Below are 26,625 nucleotides of genomic sequence, written 5' to 3' on the forward strand. Positions count from 1 at the left end.
ACATGTAGAAGAGATTTGTTGTATTATATAATCTGTCATCATCATCGTTTGGCTGCAGAACTGTCGACCAACTGTCAATATCAGCTATTATGGCGATTGAAAAATGATTTTCTTGATGTTTTGAACAGCCCTTATTAAAGTGTACTGATCAGCCTTTAATTGCTTCTCACTCAAAACCAGTCAACAGGACTGATCAGATGGATAGAATAGATAGTGTCTCCTTGCTATTCCCTTGTTTCCTGGACAGCGTTGTCACTCTTAAACATCACTCTATAGATGTTAACATAGCAGGACTCTCCATGAAGCCTCAGGCTTCTTCTTATTGCATTAATGGTAGCCTACACCATTAACTCAATCACATCAGATCAGATCAAGCATCCTAAATCATATATTGAAGGCTTCTTCATAAAAGGAAGAGGAGGTAGACAGAAGAAATGTATTTGGCCCAAGGCCAAATATATTGTCTCTCCTTTGAATAATGAACACCATTTTTCTTATGAATGCCTTTCACTTAAGATCCCTGCTCATAGGAGCGGTGGGCCGAGTGTCTCTCCACTGCAGCAGGGACTCCATCATTACTACCCTCCCTTAGGCCTGGCTACGGCTTGTACTGATTATAATTACCATTATTAGAGGTGGCTGGGCTGTAAGGAAAGTAGAGGGGGAGCGGTCGCCCCTAACAAAGTGTAGGAATACATCCCAAATGGCACCCTATTCCCTATATAGTGCATGACCTTGGTCAAAATAAGTGCCCTATGTAGGGAATAGGGTACCATTTGGGATCCTCACAAAGTGTAGCTGGTGCTCGCTGCGATCCACTCATTTTGGAACTGCTGGTCACAAACTTGTGGGACCGCACTAAAGGACAAGAAGGCATCAAAGCTAATGGTTAATGCGACGCCTGTCACCTCCTCTGCTGCCTCCTGTCACCTTCTGAAGAGCACAGGGGATTATTCTTGTAATTGAGCCTTTATCTTATGATAAATATCACCGTCAGTTCAAGACCTTTCGTGTGTCTGATCTAACATCTTCCTGGATGTGACTAATGGGCATTGAAGTAACATGAGTAGGCTCTTTCTCTCACTGCTGTTACGTTAGGCCTACTGTACAGTATTTACAGTTTAATAAAAGGTAGGCCTTTATGAATTTTAAATCAAATGTGGTACCCTGTAAAACAAATGCTTTTGACTTAACATAATTGATCACGATCACGATCATAAATAGAAGTGTTTTATATGTCTGTGTATTTGTATTTTTCATGGATGTATTCTGATTAAATTATACTGATGATTAATGTTTTATAAACTATTATCTGCATCACCCATAAGCTGCAGCCTCACCCCTGATAACTGGCTCAGTTTACATGCTTCAGCTTTGATAAAGGCACAGAGAGGGAACATACCACACTACTAAAGGGTTGGCCTGGCCTGGTCACAACAGGCCTGTCGTTGTCCTCCCGGTGTGTGTTGGTTCCCTTTCCGTTCCACTACCCTCATGACTGTATAATGAATTATGCCGATGTTGAATTAGCATGTAGCTGTCGCTTCAGCTCTGCTGCCTCGTGACAAGCCCACCATAACACCCACTCCTCGCTGGCGTCGGGAGAGAGGGGGGGCTGCTGGGATTTATTAACTGTTAAAACCACAATGAAGTGTGCCCACTGAATCACCAATGCAAACACATGGGGCACAATGTTGTCACTTTAAATTAATCTAGACAGGCTCACCACACCACAGGCCGACCACACCACAGGCCCACCACGCCACAGGCCGACCACGCCAAAGGCCGACCACGCCACAGGCCCACCACGCCACATGCCCACCACGCCAAAGGCCGACCACGCCACAGGCCCACCACGCCACATGCCCACCACGCCACAGGCCCACCACACCACAGGCCGACCACACCACAGGCCGACCACGCCACAGGCCCACCACGCCACAGGCCCACCACGCCACAGGCCGACCACGCCACAGGCCCACCACGCCACAGGCCCACCACGCCACAGGCCCACCACGCCACAGGCCGACCACGCCACAGGCCGACCACGCCACAGGCCCACCACGCCACATGCCCACCACGCCACAGGCCCACCACGCCACAGGCCGACCACACCACAGGCCGACCACACCACAGGCCCAACACACGCCCACCACACCACACGCCGACCACACCACAGGCCCACCACACCACAGGCCGACCACACCACAGGCCGACCACACCACAGGCCCACCACACGCCCACCACACCACAGGCCCACCACACGCCCACCACACCACAGGCCGACCACACCACAGGCCCACCACACCACAGGCCCACCACACCACAGGCCGACCACACCACAGGCCCACCACACCACAGGCCCACCACACCACAGGCCCACCACACCACATGCCGACCACACCACAGGCCCACCACACCACAGGCCGACCACACCACAGGCCAACCACACCACAGGCCCACCACACCAGAGGCCCACCACACCATAGGCCCATCACACCATAGGCCCACCACACCACAGGCCCACCACACCAGAGGCCCACCACACCACAGGCCCACCACACCACAGGCCCACCACACCACAGGCCGACCACACCACAGGCCGACCACACCACAGGCCCACCACACCACAGGCCCACCACACCACAAAGGGTTAATTATGCAAAAGAACACCATGTTGTTGTTGTTGTTTGTTTTCTTATACTTGATGAAACAGTGATATTTTTATGAGTTGTCTTCAGGAGGGGGAGCAACATTAGGAAACATACACATTATGCCTGTCAATTAAACATTTTTTTATCTGATCCTACATATGTTTTTTTTTTCAAAATTATGCTGACCTTTCAAATATATTTTATATGTTTTTGATCTTATCTCTTTTAACAATTAATATTATATATTATGAAGTGGAAAAAATATTTACTCAAAATCATTTGCAGTACAGTATCACTAATGTGTATTTACTCTAGTGAACATGACCTGCTTACATTTTACATTTTAGTCATTTAGCAGATCCTCTTATCCAGAGCGACTTACAGTAGTGAGTGCATACATTTCATGCATTTTTATACTGGCCCCCCGTGGGAATCGAACCCACAACTCTGGCATTACACACACCATGCTGGCGTTGCAAACACCATGCTCTAGCAACTGAGCCACTGCTTCTTAACACATCCTCACCCTGTTCTCATAATGCTATCCTCAGTGCTATGTATGCTAACTGTAATGTGCCATACTATGCCCTAATCATTATTCAGTGTGAGTGGCAGAGCATATATGGGGGTGTGTCCAGTACATGGTGACTAGTACGGGGCGTATCTGGACCGGCCAGCCGACGGTCACCTGACTGGTGTTGGGTGTCAGTTCTGGCCGGCTCCACATGCTGCTAACCCTGATGTAACACGCATATCATGTTACAGAATCTTTATGTAAAATGGAGAGGCTCCAAAGGTGTCTGTCAGTCTGTCATTCTGTCAGTCTGTCTGCCAGCTCATGCAGCTTGAGACCGCCACACAGCGACTCATCATCTCTGTTAACAGACGCACCCTAGTCCAGGGGGGGGCCCTCTGTCACTCACACACACCCTCAGCTTGACCATGCGTCACTCTAACAGTGACTGAACGACCCAACATCATTAATTAAACATCAACGTTTCCCATATCATCAGACTGCCATGGCAGGCTTCCACGCCAACCTTCCCTGTTAACATGTCGGATAAATCTAGAATGGGATTACATATGGTAATAGCTTTTGACAGCCCCGCTCACTGTTATTGGTGTTGGTTTGCCTCCCTCCCCTAATCCGATGGATACGATATCTGGACCGCGGATGGCGGTTGGTACAGGGTGTACTGTGCTGTAACTACCAGGGCCTGGTATTGTTATGCCATTTAAAAAGAGCTGAATCAGTTGGAAAAGGACTATAGGCAGGCAGGCAGGCGCTGTCCTGGAAGAAAGCTAGCTAGAGCTTAATCCCCCTTCCAGAATGCTTTGATACACTCCCAAATATTGTCCAAACACTGACAGACACAAAGCTAGTATATTTTTGGAGGATAGAAGTTATATCCTCTAATATTCATATGTATTATATTCCCCCAGTTTGTTTATGTTTTTCAATCTAACTATTTTGGATGTCCAATAACTGTTGTAACTGTGATAAAACATGTGAAGGATATTTATTTAGTCAATTACACATACAGTGGCCTGTAATATTTCCCTTACTGTACTAGCTGCCTGGTGATATCCTGCCTCATATAGCCTCCCACAGCTGATCTCCTCCTCTCCTCTCCTCCTCTCCTCTCTGACACGCTTCAGTCTCTCAGAAAGCGGAGGGAGATTTGTTCCTTGTCCTTGTTCAATTAAGGCTGACCCCAAACTCAGGGTTAAGCTGAAATGATCTACCGCTCCATTCTAGCAGTTCAATTTATATTTCAACGTCCAACGATGGTGTCATCACAGAATGCCACTAGCCAGTCTGCACCTGGGTCATTTATAAATGGAAAATACGGGGACATGGAGAAAGTCTTACACGTCCTACAGTTCAAAACAAGGGTGAGAGAGAGAGAGAAATTAGGCCGATACCCGCTATTTATCAAAATCCAAAAAAGTGACGTTAAATTCTATAACCACCTAAAAGGAAGCGATTCCCAAACCTTCCATAACAAAGCCATCACCTACAGAGAAATGAAGCTGGAGAAGAGCCCCCTAAGCAAGTTGGTCTTGGGGCTCTGTTCACAAACACAAACACACCCCACAGAGCCCCAGGACAGCAACACAATTAGACCCAACCAAATCATGAGAAAACAAAAAGATAATTACTTGACACATTGGAAAGAATTAACAAAAAAACAGAGCAAACTAGAATGCTATTTGGCCCTAAACAGAGAGTACACAGTGGCAGAATACCTGACCACTGTGATTGACCCAAAATTAAGGAAAGCTGTGACTATGTACAGACTCAGTGAGCATAGCCTTGCTATTGAGAAAGGCCGCCGTAGGCAGACCTGGCTCTCAAGAGAAGACAGGCTATATGCACACTGCCCACAAAATGAGGTGGAAACTGAGCTGCACTTCTTAACCTCCTGCCCAATGTATGACCATATTAGAGACACATATTTCCCTCAGATTACACAGATCCACAAATAATTCGAAAACAAATACGATTTTGATAAACTCCCATATCTACTGGGTGAAATACCACAGTGTGCCATCACAGCAACACGCTTTTTGACCTGTTGCCACAAGAAAAGGTCAACCAGTGAAGAACAAACACCATTGTAAATACAACCCATAATTATGCTTATTTAGTTTCCCTCTTGTACATTAACCATTTGTACATCGTTACAACATTGTATATATACATAATATGACATTTGTAATGTCTTTATTCTTTTGAAACTTCTGTATGTGTAATGTTAACTGTTAATTTTTGTTTATTTCACTTTTATATATTATCTACCTCACTTGCTTTGGCAATGTTAACATATGTTTCTCATGCCAATAAAGCCACTTGAATTGAATTGAATTGATAGAGAGATAGAGAGAGAGAGAGAGAGAGGGAGATAGAGAGACAGATCTCGTTGCCTTCTAGGTTACAGAGAGCTGGTAGTCCCATCCACCAAATTACCAGGTGTGAAACAGGGAAGGGACTCAGGGGGTATGCTAATTTTGTATAGAGCAGACCAACAGTTGAAATCGGAAGTTTACATACACCTTAGCCAAATACATTTAAACTCAGTTTTTCACAATTCCTGACATTTAATCCAAGTAAAAATGCCCTGTCTTAGGTCAGTTAGGATCACCACTTTATTTTAAGAATGTGAAATGTCAGAATAATAGTAGAGAGAATGATTTATTTCACGGTTGGGATGGTGTTCTTCGGCTTGCAAGTGTCCCTCTTTTCCTCTAAACATAACAATGGTCATTATTGCCAAACAGTTCTGTTTTTGTTTCATCAGACCAGAGGATATTTATCCAAAAAGTACAATCTTTGTCCCCATGTGCAGTTGCAAACCGTAGTCTGGCTTTTTTGTGGCGGTTTTGGAGCAGTGGCTTCTTCCTTGCTGAGCGGCCTTTCAGGTTATGTCGATTTTGGACTTGTTTTACTGTGGATATAAATACTTTTGTACCTGTTTCCTCCAGCATCTTCACAAGGTCCTTTGCTGTTGTTCTGGGATTGATTTGCACCTTTTGCACCAAAGTACGTTCATCTCTAGGAGACAGAACGTGTCTCCTTCCTGAGCGGTATGACAGCTGCGTGGTCCATGGTGTCTATACTTGCGTACTATTGTTTGTACAGATGAACATGGTACCTTCAGGCGTTTGGAAATTGCTCCCAAGGATGAACCAGACTTGTGGAGGTATACAATAATTTTTCTGAGTTTGAAGGTAGGCCTTGAAATACATCCTCAGGTACATCTCCTATTGACTCAAATTATGTCAATTAGCCTGTCAGAAGCTTCTAAAGCTATGACATCATTTTCTGGAATTTTCCAAGCTGTTTAAAGGCACAGTCAACTTAGTGTATGTAAACTTCTGACCCACTGGAATTGTGATAAAGTGAGTTATAAGTGAAATAATCTGACTGTAAACAATTGTTGGAAAAATTACTTGTGTCATGCACAAAGTAGATGTCCTAACTGACTTGCCAAAACTATAGTTTGTTAACAAGAAATTTGTGGAGTGGTTGAAAAACGAGTTTTAATGACTCCCACCTAAGTGTATGTAAACTTCCGACTTCAACTGTAACTCACTCCATTAAATTAATCAAAACAAGAACATTTCACATTTGGCTAGAAATTCAAAAGGAAATGATCTTAACATAGAAAAATGTCCTCCTGTGTGATACCTCCCCACTAGAATCCCCATACTTTACAGTTTTTCTCAGTCGCTTTGGTGCATTTTTCACATCATCCCTAACATGTGCAAAATAATAAGTGCATTTCTCAGAACAATTTGAACAAACTGCAATATACAATTGATGTGTTTCTAAAGCTAGTCAGTCACTAAAAATCCTTAGTACATCTCTCAAAAGTAAATATTCATGCCAATGATCATGTCAGTGTCATCAGAATGATAAGTCATTTTGTCATTGTTCACAAACAAGGTCGTCAAAATATTTAGGCATGTTGTCAATGGAACTGTGTACTTTGACAGTATTACCTGATGTAACCTTAGGCTACAGTTTGGATGACAGTTACTGTATTGAAAATGCACAAGGCTGCACTTCTATGGCATATATCAATTTCAACAGTACTATTTACATATTACTGTATGTGGGTTATTGATTGAAAGAGACTGGACAACCCAAGGGGCACAAAGGAAAAAAAACGAAATTAGAAAGAAACACAGGAAACCACCCCTAAGGCACAACTTTGCCCGCAGCACTGTTCCAGTGCTGTCTCTACACATCCAGACGTTCCTGTCTGTCGGCCCACATATTCTCATCCACATCACACCGGATATTTTCCCTTCCAATGCAACGTGGAAAGAATCTTTTGGAATGCCTTATCCATCCACTGCAGGTGTCTACTGTGATGTCCTCACATGCTGCATCCATTGCAGCCAGCAGGGTCATCTGTGTGTGTGGCTGACGATCGTACACCTTCCACCTCCATGCTGAAAAGAACTCCTCAATTGGGTTAAGGAATGGTGAATAAGGTGGGAGGAATTCTATGAGCATCCTCGGGTGGGTCACAAACCATTGCCTTATGATGTTTGATCGATGGAAACTCACATTATCACAAATGACCACATACTTTGGCAAATCCTCTCTAAACAGACCCCTCTCATCATCAGGGATGAGAGCCCTGTAGAGAGTCTCTAAAAAGTTGAGTAGATGCTGGGTGTTGTATGGCCCTATAAGGGGGATATGGGTTAGGACACCATGCTCTGAAATAGCAGCACACATGGTGATATTTCCTCCCCGTTGGCCTGGCAAATCCACAGTAGCTCTGTGACCGATGATATTCCCACCCCGCCTTCTGCATCTGGTCAGGTTGAAGCCAGCCTCATCCACGTATACAACGTTGTGAGAGGGTTCACTTGATTCCAACTCCATTATACGCTATATCCCAGAACACACAGTTGAATTTGTTTTGGTAAGGAAGAGTGACATAAAATGTACATATATTGCATGTTCCTTCCACAGCAATGGAAATGTGTGCAGTTTATGCTTACTGTACTATGTATCACTATAAAATGTTGCTGTAAAGTAGTTACATAGATATATGTTTTACCTGTACATACTGGTACCGTAGCTCCTTAACTCTGTCCTCATTCCTTTGGAATGGTATACGGTACAGCTGTTTCATACTCATCTGATTTCTATGCAGCACCCTGTCGATGGTTGAGATGCTAACCGTATGGATGTTTTCAAAGACATCGTTGTCTTCTATAACGGTCCTTTGTATTTCCCTGAGTCTCATGGCATTGTTTGCTCGGACCATGGTGCAAATAGCCTCATCCTGTTGAGGTGTGAAAAGGCGTCCTCTGCCACCGGTTTGAGGTAATCTTGCAGTCCTATGTGGGGAAAAATGCAGTGATGCATCGCACACTTTCACATAGACAAACTATGCGAACACACATTTTACTGTAAAACATACAGGTGGGTGCATGTAAGGTGCAGTATGTATCTGTATAGAGTATATTTCTGTATGCTGTGAAATACAAGTGGACTACTGTAATATGAAGCATTGTAGGAAGTATACAGTATACTGCTTATATACAGTAACTGTGCACTGTACATTGGTGGACATAACTGTTCTCTCTTCGAAACGTTTGAACTATTGAGGACACGGTTGATCTCCCAATATTCGGCTGCACCCTTCGACCCGCCTCAGCCATTGTAAGGCCATGATTGACAACACGGTCTACAATAATGGCCCTTATGTCATCAGATATGCGCCTATGTCCTCTTCTGCCTCTTCCTCTGTTTTGCCTTCCACCACGCATCCTTGCTCCTCTTCTTCCTCCTCTTGGCTGTTGACCCTGTTCGTTTCCTGGTCCATCCATTATTGGAAAATTGCAACTCTGTGTTGTGGTCTGTCTATATCTGCTTGCCAATTGATTATTCATGAGATGCACCTTTGAGAAATTTAGACAACTGGCTGATTGTTGGTTGAACTAACACTTTACATTCCTTCATGAGTGAGGGTCAATTTCACCTGCACCATTCATCAATTCACGTTTTTGTACAAAAGGTCTAATAGAAATGTGTAAAACTATGCTTGACAGTTTATGACAAATAGTTCAACAATTTTGCATGTAATGGCTTATGCAAGGAACTAATGCCTAGATGTTTTGAGGGGTAAGACTATTCAACAGAGAACCATCTACTATATTTTGATCAACATGACATGAGCAATTGAAAATGTGGAAAAAAGCTGACACTTGTACATTATCAATTGCAATATGTACAAAAGCAATTGCAATTTGTTCAAAGGAATAAGAAATTGCTTTAATGATGTGCACAAGTGACTAGATGATTTGGAATTTGTACAAGTAGTATCAAGAATGGCACTTTTGATCTAAGAAATGCACAAAAGCGACTGAGAAAAACTGTAATGAAGACAGCTTCTCCATCCTGGAGGGGGAAATCAATCATTTCCAGGCTCGGGGACATGTACTAGTCTATGGTGACCTAAATGCCAGAACCGGACAAGAACCTGACACCCTCAGCACACAGGGGGACAAACACCTGTATATATACATAATATGACATTTGTAATGTCTTTATTCTTTTGAAACTTCTGTGAGTGTAATGTTTTCTGTTACTTTTTGTTTATTTCACTTTTGTATATTATCTACTTCACTTGCTTTGGCAATGTTAACATATGTTTCCCATGCCAATAAAGCCCCTTGAATTGAATTGAATTGAAATTGAGAGAGAGGGAGATAGATAGATAGATAGATAGATAGATAGATAAATAGATAAATAGATAGATAGATAGGCACAATATTATGCTGTGCAGGCATAAAGGCTGGCTTATCGCCTACCTTGTGGGAATTGCATGTCAGAGACGTCGGTGGAGAGGAATGCACACACACACACACACAGACACACACACACACACACACACACACACACACACACACACACACACACACACACACACACACACACACACACACACACACACACACACACACACACACAAAGAAGGGGGAGGAGGGGAGATAGAAGGAGGAGGGGGCGTAGATAGGAGGGGGGGCTAATTGTTTATCCCTATGAGAACCCTCAATGGTGGCTAAGTAAGTTCAGCAGCACTATTGGACAGGGAGAGGAGATGAGAGCAGAGCAGACCCGGGTTCAAATGCTATTTGAAATCTTTCAAATACTTGTAGTGTTTGCTTTAGCCTGCCGGGAGTTAGCAGTTTGTGTTGGTCTATTGCGCCTCACAAGCTCAATCAAGCCCAGCTAAATTATTTCAAATAGTATTTTAACCCAGGTCTGAAGCAGAGCAGAACAGACCCATGGCTGGGAAACATTAGGATGAATCAATTAGCCTGCCATTAGCCAATAAAGTGGCTCTCATTGACTCGTGTAATTATAACCCACAGCAAAGACGGTTTTACAGAAGCATGTTGTTCTCTCTCCCTTCTTTCTTTTCTTTATTCATTTTATTTGTTTAAGATAATCCATTCCCTGGTTTTAATGATGTGCTTTAGGTTCAGGGCGGAATAAATAAATCACAATTTGTCTCCATCAGGGCAGCATCCTCTTCAGACCAGACAGATGCAGCCAGACACAAGGCAGGTCCCAGCTCCCTGGTTCTGCCTGCTGCTCCTATGGGCTTCCTGTCTATGGAAACCAAATACCCAAATAACTCCAATATTGTAAATTATATTACACATACCTAAATATACTCCTATATCCTTTGAGGCAAACACACACTGCAGCAGGTCCTTTGGTTCTGTCTACCATACTGCCTGATAATGCTCCTCTGGGGTTCCTGGCTGTGTTAACCAAATGGCAAAATAACTCCAAGGGGAACCCAGGAGACAGATATTAAGGGGGAACTAAGGGGTGGAACAGTGACAGTTTCTTGTAGCTATTGTATTGCTCAAAAAAACAATTATGTCTTTGTAGCTAAATGAATGTTCAGATTATGCTAACTAAATTTCACATTTTGTATTTATTCATACAAAAATATTATTATTCATGTCTCCCTAGCCCATAACCTTCCACAAATAAATACTTTCTACTACAGTATCAACTGCATCTTACATTTTTCTGGTGCGTTTTGTTGCTGACCGTTTTTCTTAGTTCACTCTCTAAATGTGGATCAAGTATTTCCCCTCTCTCTTTTTTTCTACGAGCAAGATCTTAGAAGCTCTGACCTGCAGTGAAACAGTCGCTATCTTATAAGACGGGGGAGGTACTTCAGGCCAAGTAAAATAAACACTGTGAATGTTAAGCTCGAGACTTGGCAGATGAGAATCGAATCATTGCGTGAACACAGGAGGGAATTCTTGGTGTGTGTCCCAAATGGCCCCCTATTCCCTATATAGTACACTACTTGTTCTGGTCAAAAGTAGTGCCGTATAAAGTGAATAGGGTGCCATTTGGGACACACTCTTTATGTTCCATTTTCATTTGACAGTCTAGACATTTTATGACTTTGGGAAGAAATCCGTGAGCCTTAGTTTTCAGCTGCAAACATCTGAGAAGTGGCAAGGAAAAGAGGTTCCTCCCTAGCTTTTGTGTGCTCTTTGAGTCCCAAAATGCTGTTAAATGTGTGATTTAGTGGGAACTCTTTATCCCTGTCCTTTAACCAAGGGACAGGAAAGATCATGTGAACTTGCAGTAAACAAAAGACTTGGTTTAGTCATCCGGGTTTACTCATATTCCAAAATGTAGTTTACCTTGCACACAGTAAGTAGTAACGTATCTATCTGTTCTCTGAATCTTTCCCACTATTTCACAAATGTATTCCTGTGGTATGATCCTATGAACAATTATAGGTGACGATATGGTACTACACATTTTTTCACCGGGTTATAATATTTTACAGTCTTTCAACCCAGTTTCACACTCACTTTACCGATTCAGTATTTATGAGGTGGTGGTAACCACAGGAAATGTATTGTTCTAGTACACTCCTCTGTGTTACTGTAGTAGAGGAGCAGTACGCATGGTAGGGGAGTAGGACATGTGGTAGGGGAGCAGGTCCTGTGGTAGGGGAGTAGGACCTGTGGTAGGGGAGTAGGACCTGTGGTAGAGGAGCAGTACGTATGGTAGGGGAGTAGGACCTGTGGTAGGGGAGCAGGTCCTGTAGTAGACGAGCAGGTCCTGTGGTAGGGGAGTAGGACCTGTGGTAGGGGAGCAGGTCTTGTGGTAGGGGAGTAGGACCTGTGGTAGGGGAGTAGGACCTGTGGTAGGGGAGAAGGTCCTGTGGTAAGGGAGTAGGACCTGTGGTAAGGGAGTAGGACCTGTGGTAGGGGAGTAGGACCTGTGGTAGGGGAGCATGTCTTATGGTAGGGGAGTTGGACCTGTGGTAGGGGAGCAGGTCCTGTGGTAGGGGAGTAGGACCTGTGGTAAGGGAGTAGGACCTGTGGTAGGGGAGCAGGGCCTGTGGTAGGGGAGTAGGACCTGTGGTAAGGGAGTAGGACCTGTGGTAGGGGAGCAGGGCCTGTGGTAGGGGAGCAGGGCCTGTGGTAGGGGAGTATGGCCTGTGGTAAGGGAGTAGGACCTGTGGTAGGGGGGTAGGACCTGTGTTAAGAGAGTAGGACCTGTGGTAGGGGAGTAGGACCTGTGGTAAGGGAGTAGGACCTGTGGTAGGGGAGTAGGACCTGTGGTAGGGGAGCAGGGCCTGTGGTAGGAGAGTAGGACCTGTGGTAAGGGAGTAGGTCCTGTGGTGGAGAAGTAGGACCTGTGGTAGGGGAGCCAGTCCTGTAGTAGGGGAGCAGTACTTATGGTAGGGGAGTAGGACCTGTGGTAGGGGAGCAGGTCCTGTGGTAGGGGAGCAGGCCTTGTGGTAGGGGAGAAGGTCCTGTGGTAGAGGAGCAGTACTTATTGTAGGGGAGTAGGACCTGTGGTAGGGGAGCAGGTCCCGTGGTAGGGGAGCATGTCTTATGGTAGGGGAGTAGGTCCTGTGGTAGGGGAGCAGGTCCTGTGGTAAGGGAGTAGATAGTGTGGTAGGGGAGTAGGACCTGTGGTAGGTGAGCAGGACTTGTGGTAGGGGAGCAGGGCCTGTGGTAGGGGAGGAGGTCCTGTGGTAGGGGAGCAGGGCCTGTGGTAGGGGAGCAGGTCCTGTGGTAGGGGAGCAGGACCTGTGGTAGGGGAGCAGGGCTTGTGGTAAGGGAGTAGGACATGTGGTAGGGGAGCAGGTCTTGTGGTAGGGGAGCAGGCCTTGTGGTAGGGGAGTAGGACCTGTGGTAGGTGAGCAGGACTTGTGGTAGGGGAGTAGATTGTGTGGTAGGGGAGTAGGACCTGTGGTAGGTGAGCAGGACTTGTGGTAGGGGAGCAGGGCCTGTGGTAGGGGAGGAGGTCCTGTGGTAGGGGAGCAGGTCCTGTGGTAGGGGAGCAGGTCCTGTGGTAGGGGAGCAGGCCCTGTGGTAGGGGAGCAGGGCTTGTGGTAAGGGAGTAGGACATGTGGTAGGGGAGCAGGTCTTGTGGTAGGGGAGCAGGCCTTGTGGTAGGGGAGTAGGACCTGTGGTAGGTGAGCAGGACTTGTGGTAGGGGAGCAGATCGTGTGGTAGGGGAGTAGGACCTGTGGTAAGGGAGTAGGACCTGTGGTAGGGGGTAGGACCTGTGGTAGGGGAGCAGGTCCTGTGGTGGAGAAGTAGGACCTGTGGTAGGGGAGCCAGTCCTGTAGTAGGGGAGCAGTACTTATGGTAGGGGAGTAGGACCTGTGGTAGGGGAGCAGGTCCTGTGGTAGGGGAAAAGGCCTTGTGGTAGGGGAGAAGGTCCTGTGGTAGAGGAGCAGTACTTATTGTAGGGGAGTAGGACCTGTGGTAGGGGAGCAGGTCCCGTGGTAGGGGAGCATGTCTTATGGTAGGGGAGTAGGTCCTGTGGTAGGGGAGCAGGTCCTGTGGTAGGGGAGTAGATCGTGTGGTAGGGGAGTAGGACCTGTGGTAGGTGAGCAGGACTTGTGGTAGGGGAGCAGGGCCTGTGGTAGGGGAGGAGGTCCTGTGGTAGGGGAGCAGGGCCTGTGGTAGGGGAGCAGGTCCTGTGGTAGGGGAGCAGGCCCTGTGGTAGGGGAGCAGGGCTTGTGGTAAGGGAGTAGGACATGTGGTAGGGGAGCAGGTCTTGTGGTAGGGGAGCAGGCCTTGTGGTAGGGGAGTAGGACCTGTGGTAGGTGAGCAGGACTTGTGGTAGGGGAGCAGGACCTGTGGTAGGGGAGCAGGCCCTGTGGTAGGGGAGCAGGCCCTGTGGTAGGGGAGCAGGTCCTGTAGTAGACGAGCAGGTCCTGTGGTAGGGGAGTAGGACCTGTGGTAGGGGAGCAGGTCTTGTGGTAGGGGAGTAGGACCTGTGGTAGGGGAGTAGGACCTGTGGTAGGGGAGAAGGTCCTGTGGTAAGGGAGTAGGACCTGTGGTAAGGGAGTAGGACCTGTGGTAGGGGAGTAGGACCTGTGGTAGGGGAGCATGTCTTATGGTAGGGGAGTTGGACCTGTGGTAGGGGAGCAGGTCCTGTGGTAGGGGAGTAGGACCTGTGGTAAGGGAGTAGGACCTGTGGTAGGGGAGCAGGGCCTGTGGTAGGGGAGTAGGACCTGTGGTAAGGGAGTAGGACCTGTGGTAGGGGAGCAGGGCCTGTGGTAGGGGAGCAGGGCCTGTGGTAGGGGAGTATGGCCTGTGGTAAGGGAGTAGGACCTGTGGTAGGGGGGTAGGACCTGTGTTAAGAGAGTAGGACCTGTGGTAGGGGAGTAGGACCTGTGGTAAGGGAGTAGGACCTGTGGTAGGGGAGTAGGACCTGTGGTAGGGGAGCAGGGCCTGTGGTAGGAGAGTAGGACCTGTGGTAAGGGAGTAGGTCCTGTGGTGGAGAAGTAGGACCTGTGGTAGGGGAGCCAGTCCTGTAGTAGGGGAGCAGTACTTATGGTAGGGGAGTAGGACCTGTGGTAGGGGAGCAGGTCCTGTGGTAGGGGAGCAGGCCTTGTGGTAGGGGAGAAGGTCCTGTGGTAGAGGAGCAGTACTTATTGTAGGGGAGTAGGACCTGTGGTAGGGGAGCAGGTCCCGTGGTAGGGGAGCATGTCTTATGGTAGGGGAGTAGGTCCTGTGGTAGGGGAGCAGGTCCTGTGGTAAGGGAGTAGATAGTGTGGTAGGGGAGTAGGACCTGTGGTAGGTGAGCAGGACTTGTGGTAGGGGAGCAGGGCCTGTGGTAGGGGAGGAGGTCCTGTGGTAGGGGAGCAGGGCCTGTGGTAGGGGAGCAGGTCCTGTGGTAGGGGAGCAGGACCTGTGGTAGGGGAGCAGGGCTTGTGGTAAGGGAGTAGGACATGTGGTAGGGGAGCAGGTCTTGTGGTAGGGGAGCAGGCCTTGTGGTAGGGGAGTAGGACCTGTGGTAGGTGAGCAGGACTTGTGGTAGGGGAGTAGATTGTGTGGTAGGGGAGTAGGACCTGTGGTAGGTGAGCAGGACTTGTGGTAGGGGAGCAGGGCCTGTGGTAGGGGAGGAGGTCCTGTGGTAGGGGAGCAGGTCCTGTGGTAGGGGAGCAGGTCCTGTGGTAGGGGAGCAGGCCCTGTGGTAGGGGAGCAGGGCTTGTGGTAAGGGAGTAGGACATGTGGTAGGGGAGCAGGTCTTGTGGTAGGGGAGCAGGCCTTGTGGTAGGGGAGTAGGACCTGTGGTAGGTGAGCAGGACTTGTGGTAGGGGAGCAGATCGTGTGGTAGGGGAGTAGGACCTGTGGTAAGGGAGTAGGACCTGTGGTAGGGGGTAGGACCTGTGGTAGGGGAGCAGGTCCTGTGGTGGAGAAGTAGGACCTGTGGTAGGGGAGCCAGTCCTGTAGTAGGGGAGCAGTACTTATGGTAGGGGAGTAGGACCTGTGGTAGGGGAGCAGGTCCTGTGGTAGGGGAAAAGGCCTTGTGGTAGGGGAGAAGGTCCTGTGGTAGAGGAGCAGTACTTATTGTAGGGGAGTAGGACCTGTGGTAGGGGAGCAGGTCCCGTGGTAGGGGAGCATGTCTTATGGTAGGGGAGTAGGTCCTGTGGTAGGGGAGCAGGTCCTGTGGTAGGGGAGTAGATCGTGTGGTAGGGGAGTAGGACCTGTGGTAGGTGAGCAGGACTTGTGGTAGGGGAGCAGGGCCTGTGGTAGGGGAGGAGGTCCTGTGGTAGGGGAGCAGGGCCTGTGGTAGGGGAGCAGGTCCTGTGGTAGGGGAGCAGGCCCTGTGGTAGGGGAGCAGGGCTTGTGGTAAGGGAGTAGGACATGTGGTAGGGGAGCAGGTCTTGTGGTAGGGGAGCAGGCCTTGTGGTAGGGGAGTAGGACCTGTGGTAGGTGAGCAGGACTTGTGGTAGGGGAGCAGGACCTGTGGTAGGGGAGCAGGCCCTGTGGTAGGGGAGCAGGCCCTGTGGTAGGGGAGCAGGCCCTGTGGTAGGGGAGTAGGACCTGTGGTAAGGGAGTAGGACCTGTGGTAGGGGAGCAGGTCCTGTGGTAGGGGAGTAGATCGTGTGGTAGGGGAGTAGGACCTGTGGTAGATGAGCAGGACTTGTGGTAGGGGAGCAGGGCCTGTGGTAGGGGAGCAGGTCCTGTGGTAGGGGAGCAGGGCCTGTGGTAGGGGAGCAGGTCCTGTGGTAGGGGAGCAGGTCCTGTGGTAGGGGAGTAGGACATGTGGTAGGGGAGCAGGTCTTGTGGTAGGGGAGCAGGTCTTGTGGTAGGGGAGCAGGTACTGTGGTAGGGGAGTAGGACCTGTGGTAAGGGAGTAGGACCTGTTGTAGGGGAGCAGGGCCTGTGGTAGGGGAGTAGGACCTGTGGTAAGGGAGTAGGACCTGTGGTAGGGGAGCAGGACCTGTGGTAGGGGAGCAGGGCCTGTGGTAGGGGAGTATGGCCTGTGGTAAGGGAGTAGGACCTGTGGTAGGGGGGGAAGGACCTGTGTTAAGGGAGTAGGACCTGTGGTAGGGGAGTAGGACCTGTGGTAAGGGAGTAGGACCTGTGGTAGGGGAGTAGGACCTGTGGTAGGGGAGCAGGGCCTGTGGTAGGAGAGTAGGACCTGTGGTAAGGGAGTAGGACCTGTTGTAGGGGGGTAGGACCTGTGGTAGGGGAGCAGGTCCTGTGGTGGAGAAGTAGGACCTGTGGTAGGGGAGCCAGTCCTGTGGTAGAGGAGCAGTACTTATGGTAGGGGAGTAGGACCTGTGGTAGGGGAGCAGGTCCTGTGGTAGGGGAGCAGGCCTTGTGGTAGGGGAGTAGGTCCTGTGGTAGGGGAGCAGGTCCTGTGGTAGGGGAGTAGATCGTGTGGTAGGGGAGTAGGACCTGTGGTAGGTGAGCAGGACTTGTGGTAGGGAGGCAGAGCCTGTGGTAGGGGAGGAGGTCCTGTGGTAGGGGAGCAGGGCCTGTGGTAGGGGAGCAGGTCCTGTGGTAGGGGAGCAGGGCCTGTGGTAGGGGAGCAGGGCTTGTGGTAAGGGAGTAGGACATGTGGTAGGGGAGCAGGTCTTGTGGTAGGGGAGCAGGCCTTGTGGTAGGGGAGTAGGACCTGTGGTAGGTGAGCAGGACTTGTGGTAGGGGAGTAGATCGTGTGGTAGGGGAGTAGGACCTGTGGTAGGTGAGCAGGACTTGTGGTAGGGGAGCAGGGCCTGTGGTAGGGGAGGAGGTCCTGTGGTAGGGGAGCAGGGCCTGTGGTAGGGGAGCATGTCCTGTGGTAGGGGAGCAGGACCTGTGGTAGGGGAGCAGGGCTTGTGGTAAGGGAGTAGGACATGTGGTAGGGGAGCAGGTCTTGTGGTAGGGGAGCAGGCCTTGTGGTAGGGGAGCAGGGCCTGTGGTAGGGGAGGAGGTCCTGTGGTAGGGGAGCAGGGCCTGTGGTAGGGGAGCAGGTCCTGTGGTAGGGGAGCAGGCCCTGTGGTAGGGGAGCAGGGCTTGTGGTAAGGGAGTAGGACATGTGGTAGGGGAGCAGGCCTTGTGGTAGGGGAGTAGGACCTGTGGTAGGTGAGCAGGACTTGTGGTAGGGGAGCAGGGCCTGTGGTAGGGGGGTAGGACCTGTGGTAGGGGAGCAGGTCCTGTGGTGGAGAAGTAGGACCTGTGGTAGGGGAGCCAGTCCTGTAGTAGGGGAGCAGTACTTATGGTAGGGGAGTAGGACCTGTGGTAGGGGAGCAGGTCCTGTGGTGGAGAAGTAGGACCTGTGGTAGGGGAGCCAGTCCTGTAGTAGGGGAGCAGTACTTATGGTAGGGGAGTAGGACCTGTGGTAGGGGAGCAGGTCCTGTGGTAGGGGAGCAGGCCTTGTGGTAGGGGAGAAGGTCCTGTGGTAGAGGAGCAGTACTTATTGTAGGGGAGTAGGACCTGTGGTAGGGGAGCAGGTCCCGTGGTAGGGGAGCATGTCTTATGGTAGGGGAGTAGGTCCTGTGGTAGGGGAGCAGGTCCTGTGGTAGGGGAGTAGATCGTGTGGTAGGGGAGTAGGACCTGTGGTAGGTGAGCAGGACTTGTGGTAGGGGAGCAGGGCCTGTGGTAGGGGAGGAGGTCCTGTGGTAGGGGAGCAGGTCCTGTGGTAGGGGAGCAGGTCCTGTGGTAGGGGAGCAGGACCTGTGGTAGGGGAGCAGGGCTTGTGGTAAGGGAGTAGGACATGTGGTAGGGGAGCAGGTCTTGTGGTAGGGGAGCAGGCCTTGTGGTAGGGGAGTAGGACCTGTGGTAGGTGAGCAGGACTTGTGGTAGGGGAGCAGGCCCTGTGGTAGGGGAGCAGGCCCTGTGGTAGGGGAGCAGGCCCTGTGGTAGGGGAGCAGGCCCTGTGGTAGGGGAGTAGGACCTGTGGTAAGGGAGTAGGACCTGTGGTAGGGGAGCAGGTCCTGTGGTAGGGGAGTAGAGGGTGTGGTAGGGGAGTAGGACCTGTGGTAGATGAGCAGGACTTGTGGTAGGGGAGCAGGGCCTGTGGTAGGGGAGCAGGTCCTGTGGTAGGGGAGCAGGGCCTGTGGTAGGGGAGCAGGTCCTGTGGTAGGGGAGCAGGTCCTGTGGTAGGGGAGTAGGACCTGTGGTAGGGGAGCAGGTCTTGTGGTAGGGGAGCAGGTCTTGTGGTAGGGGAGCAGGTACTGTGGTAGGGGAGTAGTACCTGTGGTAGGGGAGCAGGTCTTGTGGTAGGGGAGTAGGACCTGTGGTAGGGGAGCAGGCCTTGTGGTAGGGGAGCAGGTCTTATGGTAGTGGAGCAGGTACTGTGGTAGGGGAGTAGGACCTGTGGTAGGGGAGCAGGTACTGTGGTAGGGGAGTAGTACCTGTGGTAGGGGAGTAGGTCTTCTACATATATATGAACTAGTATAGACAGGCCTATTAGAGTTTTGGATCACATCATTTGGGTTTAGAAATGCACCAGACAGGATCTGAAATGGTACGCTATTCCCTGTATAGTGCACTCCTTTTGACCAGGGCAATATGGTGCCATTCCAGATGCACACAACCAGGGGTTTCCCATTCCAGATCCCCCCCCCCCCAGCCCCTAGACCAGCGCTTCCCAATGCTCCCCCCATATACTCAATCTACTAGGCAACGCGACTCAATCTACCTCCCGCTGGGCCCACGGCCTGAACCCCTGACCTCTTCTTCTCTCTCCCACTCATCAACTATCACAGCATTTGCATTTCCAGTCTAGTTAAAGCGAGTGGATTGAGGGGGGGGGGGTGTAGGGGAGAGCGGCGGGGGTACCCTCCCTCTGGCTGTACAGCCGGCCTCTTTCTCATCCCGCTGACACCCCACACAGCCCAGCCAGTCAGCTAGCCAGCCCATCCCAGGGCAGCGGTCTAGTCTGGGGTTAATGCACCAGGCTACTCCCATTGTCTCTGGATTAATGAAGTGTTCCCTGCCTGTCCCCTTTCATTCAGAGACAATGAGACATGGAAGGAGTGTTACATTTTAAATGGCAATCGACACACATTGGCCTTAAAGTCAGTAAGTCATATACACACACTGCATAAGTGGCTGTAGCCTTGGAAGTAATGACATTGTGTTTGCTGCTTTTGATGCACTTGTCTTCCCTGTTAACCTTTTGAATTCATGGACAGTGAGAGAAGGTGTTTGTAATTGGAATGGATAGACTCATGGCTCTTGAATAGTAGGAGGACGTAGCATGTGTCATTTGTGAACAAGGAAGGTTGGTCATGTCTACCCTAAAGAACAGCAAGGGAGACCTCTAGAGGAAGGAAATGGAACAGCATGAATATACCTTGGCTCTGCCACTCCACACACACTGCCAAGTCCAGTGCTCTGTTTCTGACCTCACACTGTCTACTATCGCTCAATGACAGGCTTCAGCTCTTACACAACATCCCTGTTACGGTATTGTAGCAATAGTAACCTACCACCACTGTAAGAGCATCAATTAGTGTGTGTTTGCAACGTTAAATTTACAGACTGAACTTGAAATCAAGTACAAAACAGCCATTATCCACAGTTCATTGTGTCCCAATACTGACATATGGCGTCTAAGATACCAATGATGTCACCAACACAGAGTGTGTGTCCCACATGGCACCCTATTCCACAGGCGGCTGGTGGTACCTTAATTGGAGGGACGGTCTCGTAGTAATGGCTGGAACGGAATACATTAAATGTTATCAAACACATCAAACATGTGGTTTCCATGTGTTTGATACCATTCCATTCACTCCGTTCCAACCATTAGTATGAGCCGTCTTCCCCTCAGCAGCCTCCGGTGCCCTAGAACCTTATGGGCCCTAGCCAAAAGTAGTGCACTATAAAGTGAATGGGGTGCCATTTGGGATGCTATCTGAGTCCTCAGAGAAGATGCCTCATTCATTCTCAGAGGATAACCCCCAATTATAGTATTGGTTTATTTATTCATCCAATATCACAAATAGTTTTATTACATACTTTATTGAATATCAAACAGTGTTGGCCTCTGCTCTGGTATTTATTATTGAAGTTGCATTTTAAGTTAATGAAATGATATAAATTGAGTTTTATTATGTGCAGCCTTGCCAGAGTCTTTAGCTACATAGCCTTTGTTCTGGCATGAGCCATAAAGAGGCAGGTGATTTATCAAATGGATGAACCCCGTCCAGACAGTGAGGTCCTACTGCCAGCTACACTTCAGCTACACTACATACCTCTACTGCAAGCTACACTACACACTGTACTTCAGAAGTCTCAGTCTGAGCCTGCTCTTTACTTGTTGCCACACATACTGATGGCTTTTACAGTCCACATGGATGCACCACCAGGTGTTACTGTGGTGAAAAGAAAACAATTCTGCTGCACTGTTGCTCTTCAGGCCAGAGGAAGAGGATGTGTTAGGCGCGGTATGTGTGTGTTAGGTGTGTTAGGCGTGTTAGGCGTGGTGTGTGTGTGACAGGTGTGGAATCAGGCAGGGCGTGGAGCGCTGCCTACAGCCGACAGCTTGTTACGGTGTTACGCTGCTGTGATTGGGGACCTGCGTGACTGGCGTCTAACCTCTGACCCCTTCCTGTCGTTTGTAGTGCTGAGTATCCGTGGCGCCCAGGAGGAGGAGCCTCCAGATGCCCAGCTCATGCGATTGGACAACATGTTGCTGGCGGAGGGCGTGTCTGGACCGGAGAAGGGGGGCGGTTCTGCAGCGGCTGCAGCTGCAGCTGCAGCCTCAGGAGGCGGGGCAGGAGCGGATAACTCAGCGGAACACTCGGACTACAGAGCCAAGCTCTCTCAGATCAGACAGATCTACCACACAGAACTGGAGAAATATGAACAGGTGAGAGTGGACAGGATACACTCATCCCTCAGAGAACTACTGTCTTTGGTGCCTTTTACCATAATCACATACTCTAACCCTGTAACCCGAACACACCAGCTCCTCCATCACCATTCCCATCACAGTGATTATTTATTAACATATGACTACCTGCCATCCATATTACTACTTCAGGCTAATGATCCTTTTAAACCCATCCAAGCCCTGCTAACCCCACTGCAACACAGTGTTGTAACCCACTGACTCATGTCCATTCATGTTGATGACACGTCACCAGTCAGAAACAATAGAAAGGCAACTTCATTTCTGATATTTACATAACAAATTAGGAGACTTTCTACATTTATGGCATCCATCTAAAGATATATTTGACAGATTTTCTCTCATCCCCATTGAATCCCCATGTAATGTGCAGTTTCCTTCTCTTCTCCTCCGTGTCATTATGTACCGTGCCAATAAATCAGAGTGGATTTTACTGCATAGCGTTATGTCTACTTTCCAAACCAATATGCACACAGTCAAACATGAAGCCCTGACTGGCTGGAATGAATGCATGCCCTGTTAGATGAAATGCAGATGTATTTTCTGTATAGCTCTAGACACTGCTTACATTTTCATTCATCTTAAAAAGCAAAGCCAGAGTGTTGTGATGTTAGTCTAGTCTATAGACAGGGTTGCCATCCTGAAACATACATACGGTGGAGTAGGGTGAAGTTCCCTCTAGACGCTGATCTTGGGTCAGTTTTACATTTTCCCAACTATTGGTTAAGGTTAGGATTGGGGGAAGGGAAGCGGATCCTAGATCTGTACCTAGGGGAAACTTCACCCTGGAGCCACATACAATAGGCAGGGCTGTAGCAGTCGGGAGTAGTGTGGGAAACAGTCCTGTGACTATGCCACCATCACATGCTGACAATGTACTATATAATAATATATTATATGTAATATATATGTAATATACTGTATTTAAGATGGTATCCCATGGCGGATGGAGGGGGGAGAGTTACACAGGGAGTCATGGCAACGGAAACAAGGTACTCCTCCACTGCAGACCACTGCCCTCCCATACACTAAAGATATATACTATATTTTATAGTCATAATATGATTAATTTAACAACATTATTCTTTTTTACTTTGGTTAGGTTTTTTACCAAATAGACACATTTTATTCAGGATGTCTTGAATCAAGTACATTTTTTCACATCTGGCTAGTTTTAATAAAGCTGGATTAGGAGTAACTGAATCTATTCAGAATCCAATGTGAACTTGGCTCCTGTGATTTTATTTACAACCCAGAGCTTTCAAAACCAGAACTTTATACCACACTTCCCTCCCCTTGCAATCTCAGCGATAGTGAACAGACTCCCAGTGTCAGGGTCAGGATTAGAACTGGATGGCAACCCAGTCTTGTAAAGCAGTAGTGTTGCTTAGGGAGACAAAATACTATAACTCACTCATGATTTATTACCACAATTTATTAGTAGCTTTGCTAACAGCTTTACCAGGTTTTTAAATGTATTTTTTATTTATTTATTTTTTCAAGAAGTTTATTTGTAATTTATGCAATGCGACAGGCCAACAGGGGACAGAATGTCTGCAAGCTTATAATACTTCCAGTAGAATCCCAAGCAGAACATTGTACTACCTCAACCATGTTTGCATGCGTTTTGTTTCAGATAAGGCCCACATACTGTACACATGAACCAGGCTATACGTTTCTGTGCTAGGTCTGCGTTAACCCACATACTGTACACATGAACCAGGCTATACGTTTCTGTGCTAGGTCTGCGTTAACCCACATACTGTACACATGAACCAGGCTATACGTTTCTGTGCTAGGTCTGCGTGTGTGTTAACCAATGCTGTCATCATGACGTACAGTGCCTTCAGAAAGTATTCACACCCCTTGACTTTTTCCACATTTTGTTGTGTTACAAAATGTAAAATGTTGTTGTGTTACAGCCTGGCCTACACACAATACCCCATAAATCCAAAGTGGATTTATGTTTTTTGACATTTTTACAAAATAATTTAAGGCTGAAATGTCTTGAGTCAATAAGTATTCAACCCCTTTATTATGGAAAGTCTAAATAAGTTACGGAGTAAAATTTCACATAATAAGTTGCATAGACTCATGAGAGGAAGGAAACTGCTCAGGGATTTCACCATGAAGCCAGTGGTGACTTTAAAACAGTTACAGAGTTTAATGGCTGTGATAGGAGAAAACTGAGGATGGATCAACAAAATTGTAGTTACTCCACAATACTAATCTAATTGAAAGAGTGAAAAGAAGGAAGCCTGTATAGAATACAAATATTCCAAAACATGCATCCTGTTTTCAACAAGGCACTAAAGTAATACTGCAAAAAAATGTCTCAAAGAAATGTACTTTTTGTCCTGAATACAAAGTGTTATGTTTGGGGCAAAATCCAATACAACACATTACTGAGTACCAGCATACAGTAGTGGTGGCTGCATCATGTTATGGGTATGCTTGTAATAGTTGAGGACTGGGGAGTTTTCAGGATAAAAAAGAAACAGAATGGCGCTAAGCACAGGGAAAATCCTAGAGGAAATGTGGTTCAGGCCGCTTTCCATCAGACACTGGGAGATTAATTCACCTTTCAGCAGGACAATAACCTAAAACAAAAGGCCAAATCTACACTGGAGTTGCTTACTAAGAAGACAGTGAATTACAGTTTTTACTTAAATCTGCTTGAAAATCTATGGTAAGACCTGAAAATGGTTATCTAGCAAGTATCAACAACCAATTTGACAGAGCTTGAAGAATAAAAAAAATAACAATGTGCAAATATTGTACAATCCAGGTGTGGAAAGCTCTTAGAGACTTACCCCAAAAAACTCACAGCTGTCATCACTGCCAAGGGTGATTCTAACATGTATTGACTCAGGGGTTGAATACTTATCTAATCAACATATATTAGTGTTTTACTTGACAAATGTTATAATTTTTCTTCCATGGTATTTTGTGTCGATCATTGACAAAAAAATTACAATTGATTGAATCCCACTTTGTAACACAACAGAATGTGGAAAAAAGGGGTGTGAATTGTTTCTGAAGGCACTGTATGTCTCTAATCTATCTGGGCCTGTGCCAGATGGCTTCACTGTCATCCCCATACATCACTGTGTGACACCATGACCACTCTGCACCTTACCTCTCATATCATAACCACCTATTCACTGTAATTTACATTCATTGTACAGTCATTTTTGTGTTTATTGTCTCTCTTCATTCACATCCCTGCTGCGTTTATAACTATTGCTTTCATGTCAATAAAGACCTTTGAGAAGTGTAAAATGACAGACATTGCATAGTGACAGGGACAGAGAGAAAGAGCGAGATAAAAAAAAGAGAGCGGGAGAGAGCGATTAAAAGAAGGAGAATAGGAGAGACAAGGAAAGAGGGAGAGTTAGAGAGAAAGAGAAAAATACAGGGTCCGAAAGAGGGAGAGAGACAGAGGTATACTGGAATATCATGTCAGGTTCACGCCTGGTGCCACACAGGAGGATGAGTATAACATCATGGCATGTTCATCTCTCAAGCCTCTCGGCTGCGACTCGGCTGCGGTGAGAAGAGGAGGTGTGCTGCTCGTCAGCAGGGACTAGCAGCTGTCAGTTCCCAATGTCTCCTTTTTTTTAAAGACGACACTTCCAGTTGCCATCGCCACTTCTGTTTAATATGAAAAATGCCACCACTTATATTCCTCCTTGGCTTCCCAACGTGGAAGCATTCCCCAGAACTGCATGCATTAAACACTGCTTGATTTCCATCTCATTTTTATTTTCTGTCTATGTGCAAGACATTGATTCATTTAGAATACCATGTATAATTTCACTCTGCATGCAGACACTGGCTTTAGTCTAACAGTAAAAGATATGGCAAGGTCTTACAATAGCAATGCAGTAATTCTCCACCATCGTGAGGCTGCTATGGGCACTCTCACCAAAAACATTTATTTTGACGGTCTAGATAGAATAAACTGAAGTCACACTGGATAACAGTGTCTGCTAATTGACTAAATGACCATTTATCTGTTCACCTTCTCTCTCTGTTTGTCTCTTCCCCCCTCTGCAGGCTTGTAACGAGTTCACAACCCATGTGATGAACCTGCTGAGGGAGCAGAGTCGCACGCGGCCCATCTCTCCCAAGGAGATAGAGCGCATGGTGGGGATCATCCACCGCAAGTTCAGCTCCATCCAGATGCAGCTTAAACAAAGCACCTGCGAAGCAGTCATGATCCTACGCTCACGCTTCCTCGATGCCAGGTGTGTGTGTGTGTGTGTGTGTGTGTGTGTGTGTGTGTGTGTGTGTGTGTGTGTGTGTGTGTGTGTGTGTGTGTGTGTGTTTACAGCTGTACAAATGACCACATACAAAGTCACTGTACCACTGCAATGTTTTGTTGACTTGCGTAGCTAGCCATGTCCCTACCTGTAAGTGCAATATTCACATAAAGTTTTTTTTATAGTAGCATACAGAAAACAAGTAATGTCCACAGCAGGTTATTTTACAGCTTACCACCACTCTATACAACAACATCACAACTGATCTTCCAAAATCTTCCAAGCCTTTGAGCCTACAGACAGTACATCTCTGGGAGCCATTTGGACCAGCACATACGAGGTTGCTGCTTGGACACTGACAATCCTCTCCTCTCTCAAGGCTCCATAACGCTAAATGTTTTCCATTTTTAAATATAATCGCTTGTTTCTTTTGATGCATGTTTTGGATTTGCATACATTTCTCCAAGGATAAATCTAATTCAGAGTCGGAGTCAGACGCATAACATTTAAATTAGGCTTTTGC

General features: G+C 47.9%; 1 protein-coding gene across 4 annotated transcripts in view; it reads left to right on the forward strand.

The window, feature by feature from the left end:
* Window positions 1-26,625, forward strand: part of LOC115158599 (pre-B-cell leukemia transcription factor 1) — a 106,488-nt gene that overhangs the window by 67,966 nt on the left and 11,897 nt on the right. For 2 of the 4 annotated variants that reach the window (XM_029707757.1, XM_029707759.1), the window contains exons 3-5: window positions 21,548-21,795; window positions 22,767-22,829; window positions 25,897-26,087. In XM_029707757.1, coding sequence (XP_029563617.1) covers window positions 21,548-21,795; window positions 22,767-22,829; window positions 25,897-26,087 — 502 coding nt within the window. The remainder of the gene's footprint in view (window positions 1-21,547; window positions 21,796-22,766; window positions 22,830-25,896; window positions 26,088-26,625) is intronic. The other 2 variants (XM_029707758.1, XM_029707760.1) reach the window with 1 other exon arrangement.

The sequence above is a fragment of the Salmo trutta genome, chromosome 22 (genome assembly GCF_901001165.1).
Source record: "Salmo trutta chromosome 22, fSalTru1.1, whole genome shotgun sequence".
Classification (NCBI taxonomy): Eukaryota; Metazoa; Chordata; class Actinopteri; order Salmoniformes; family Salmonidae; genus Salmo; species Salmo trutta.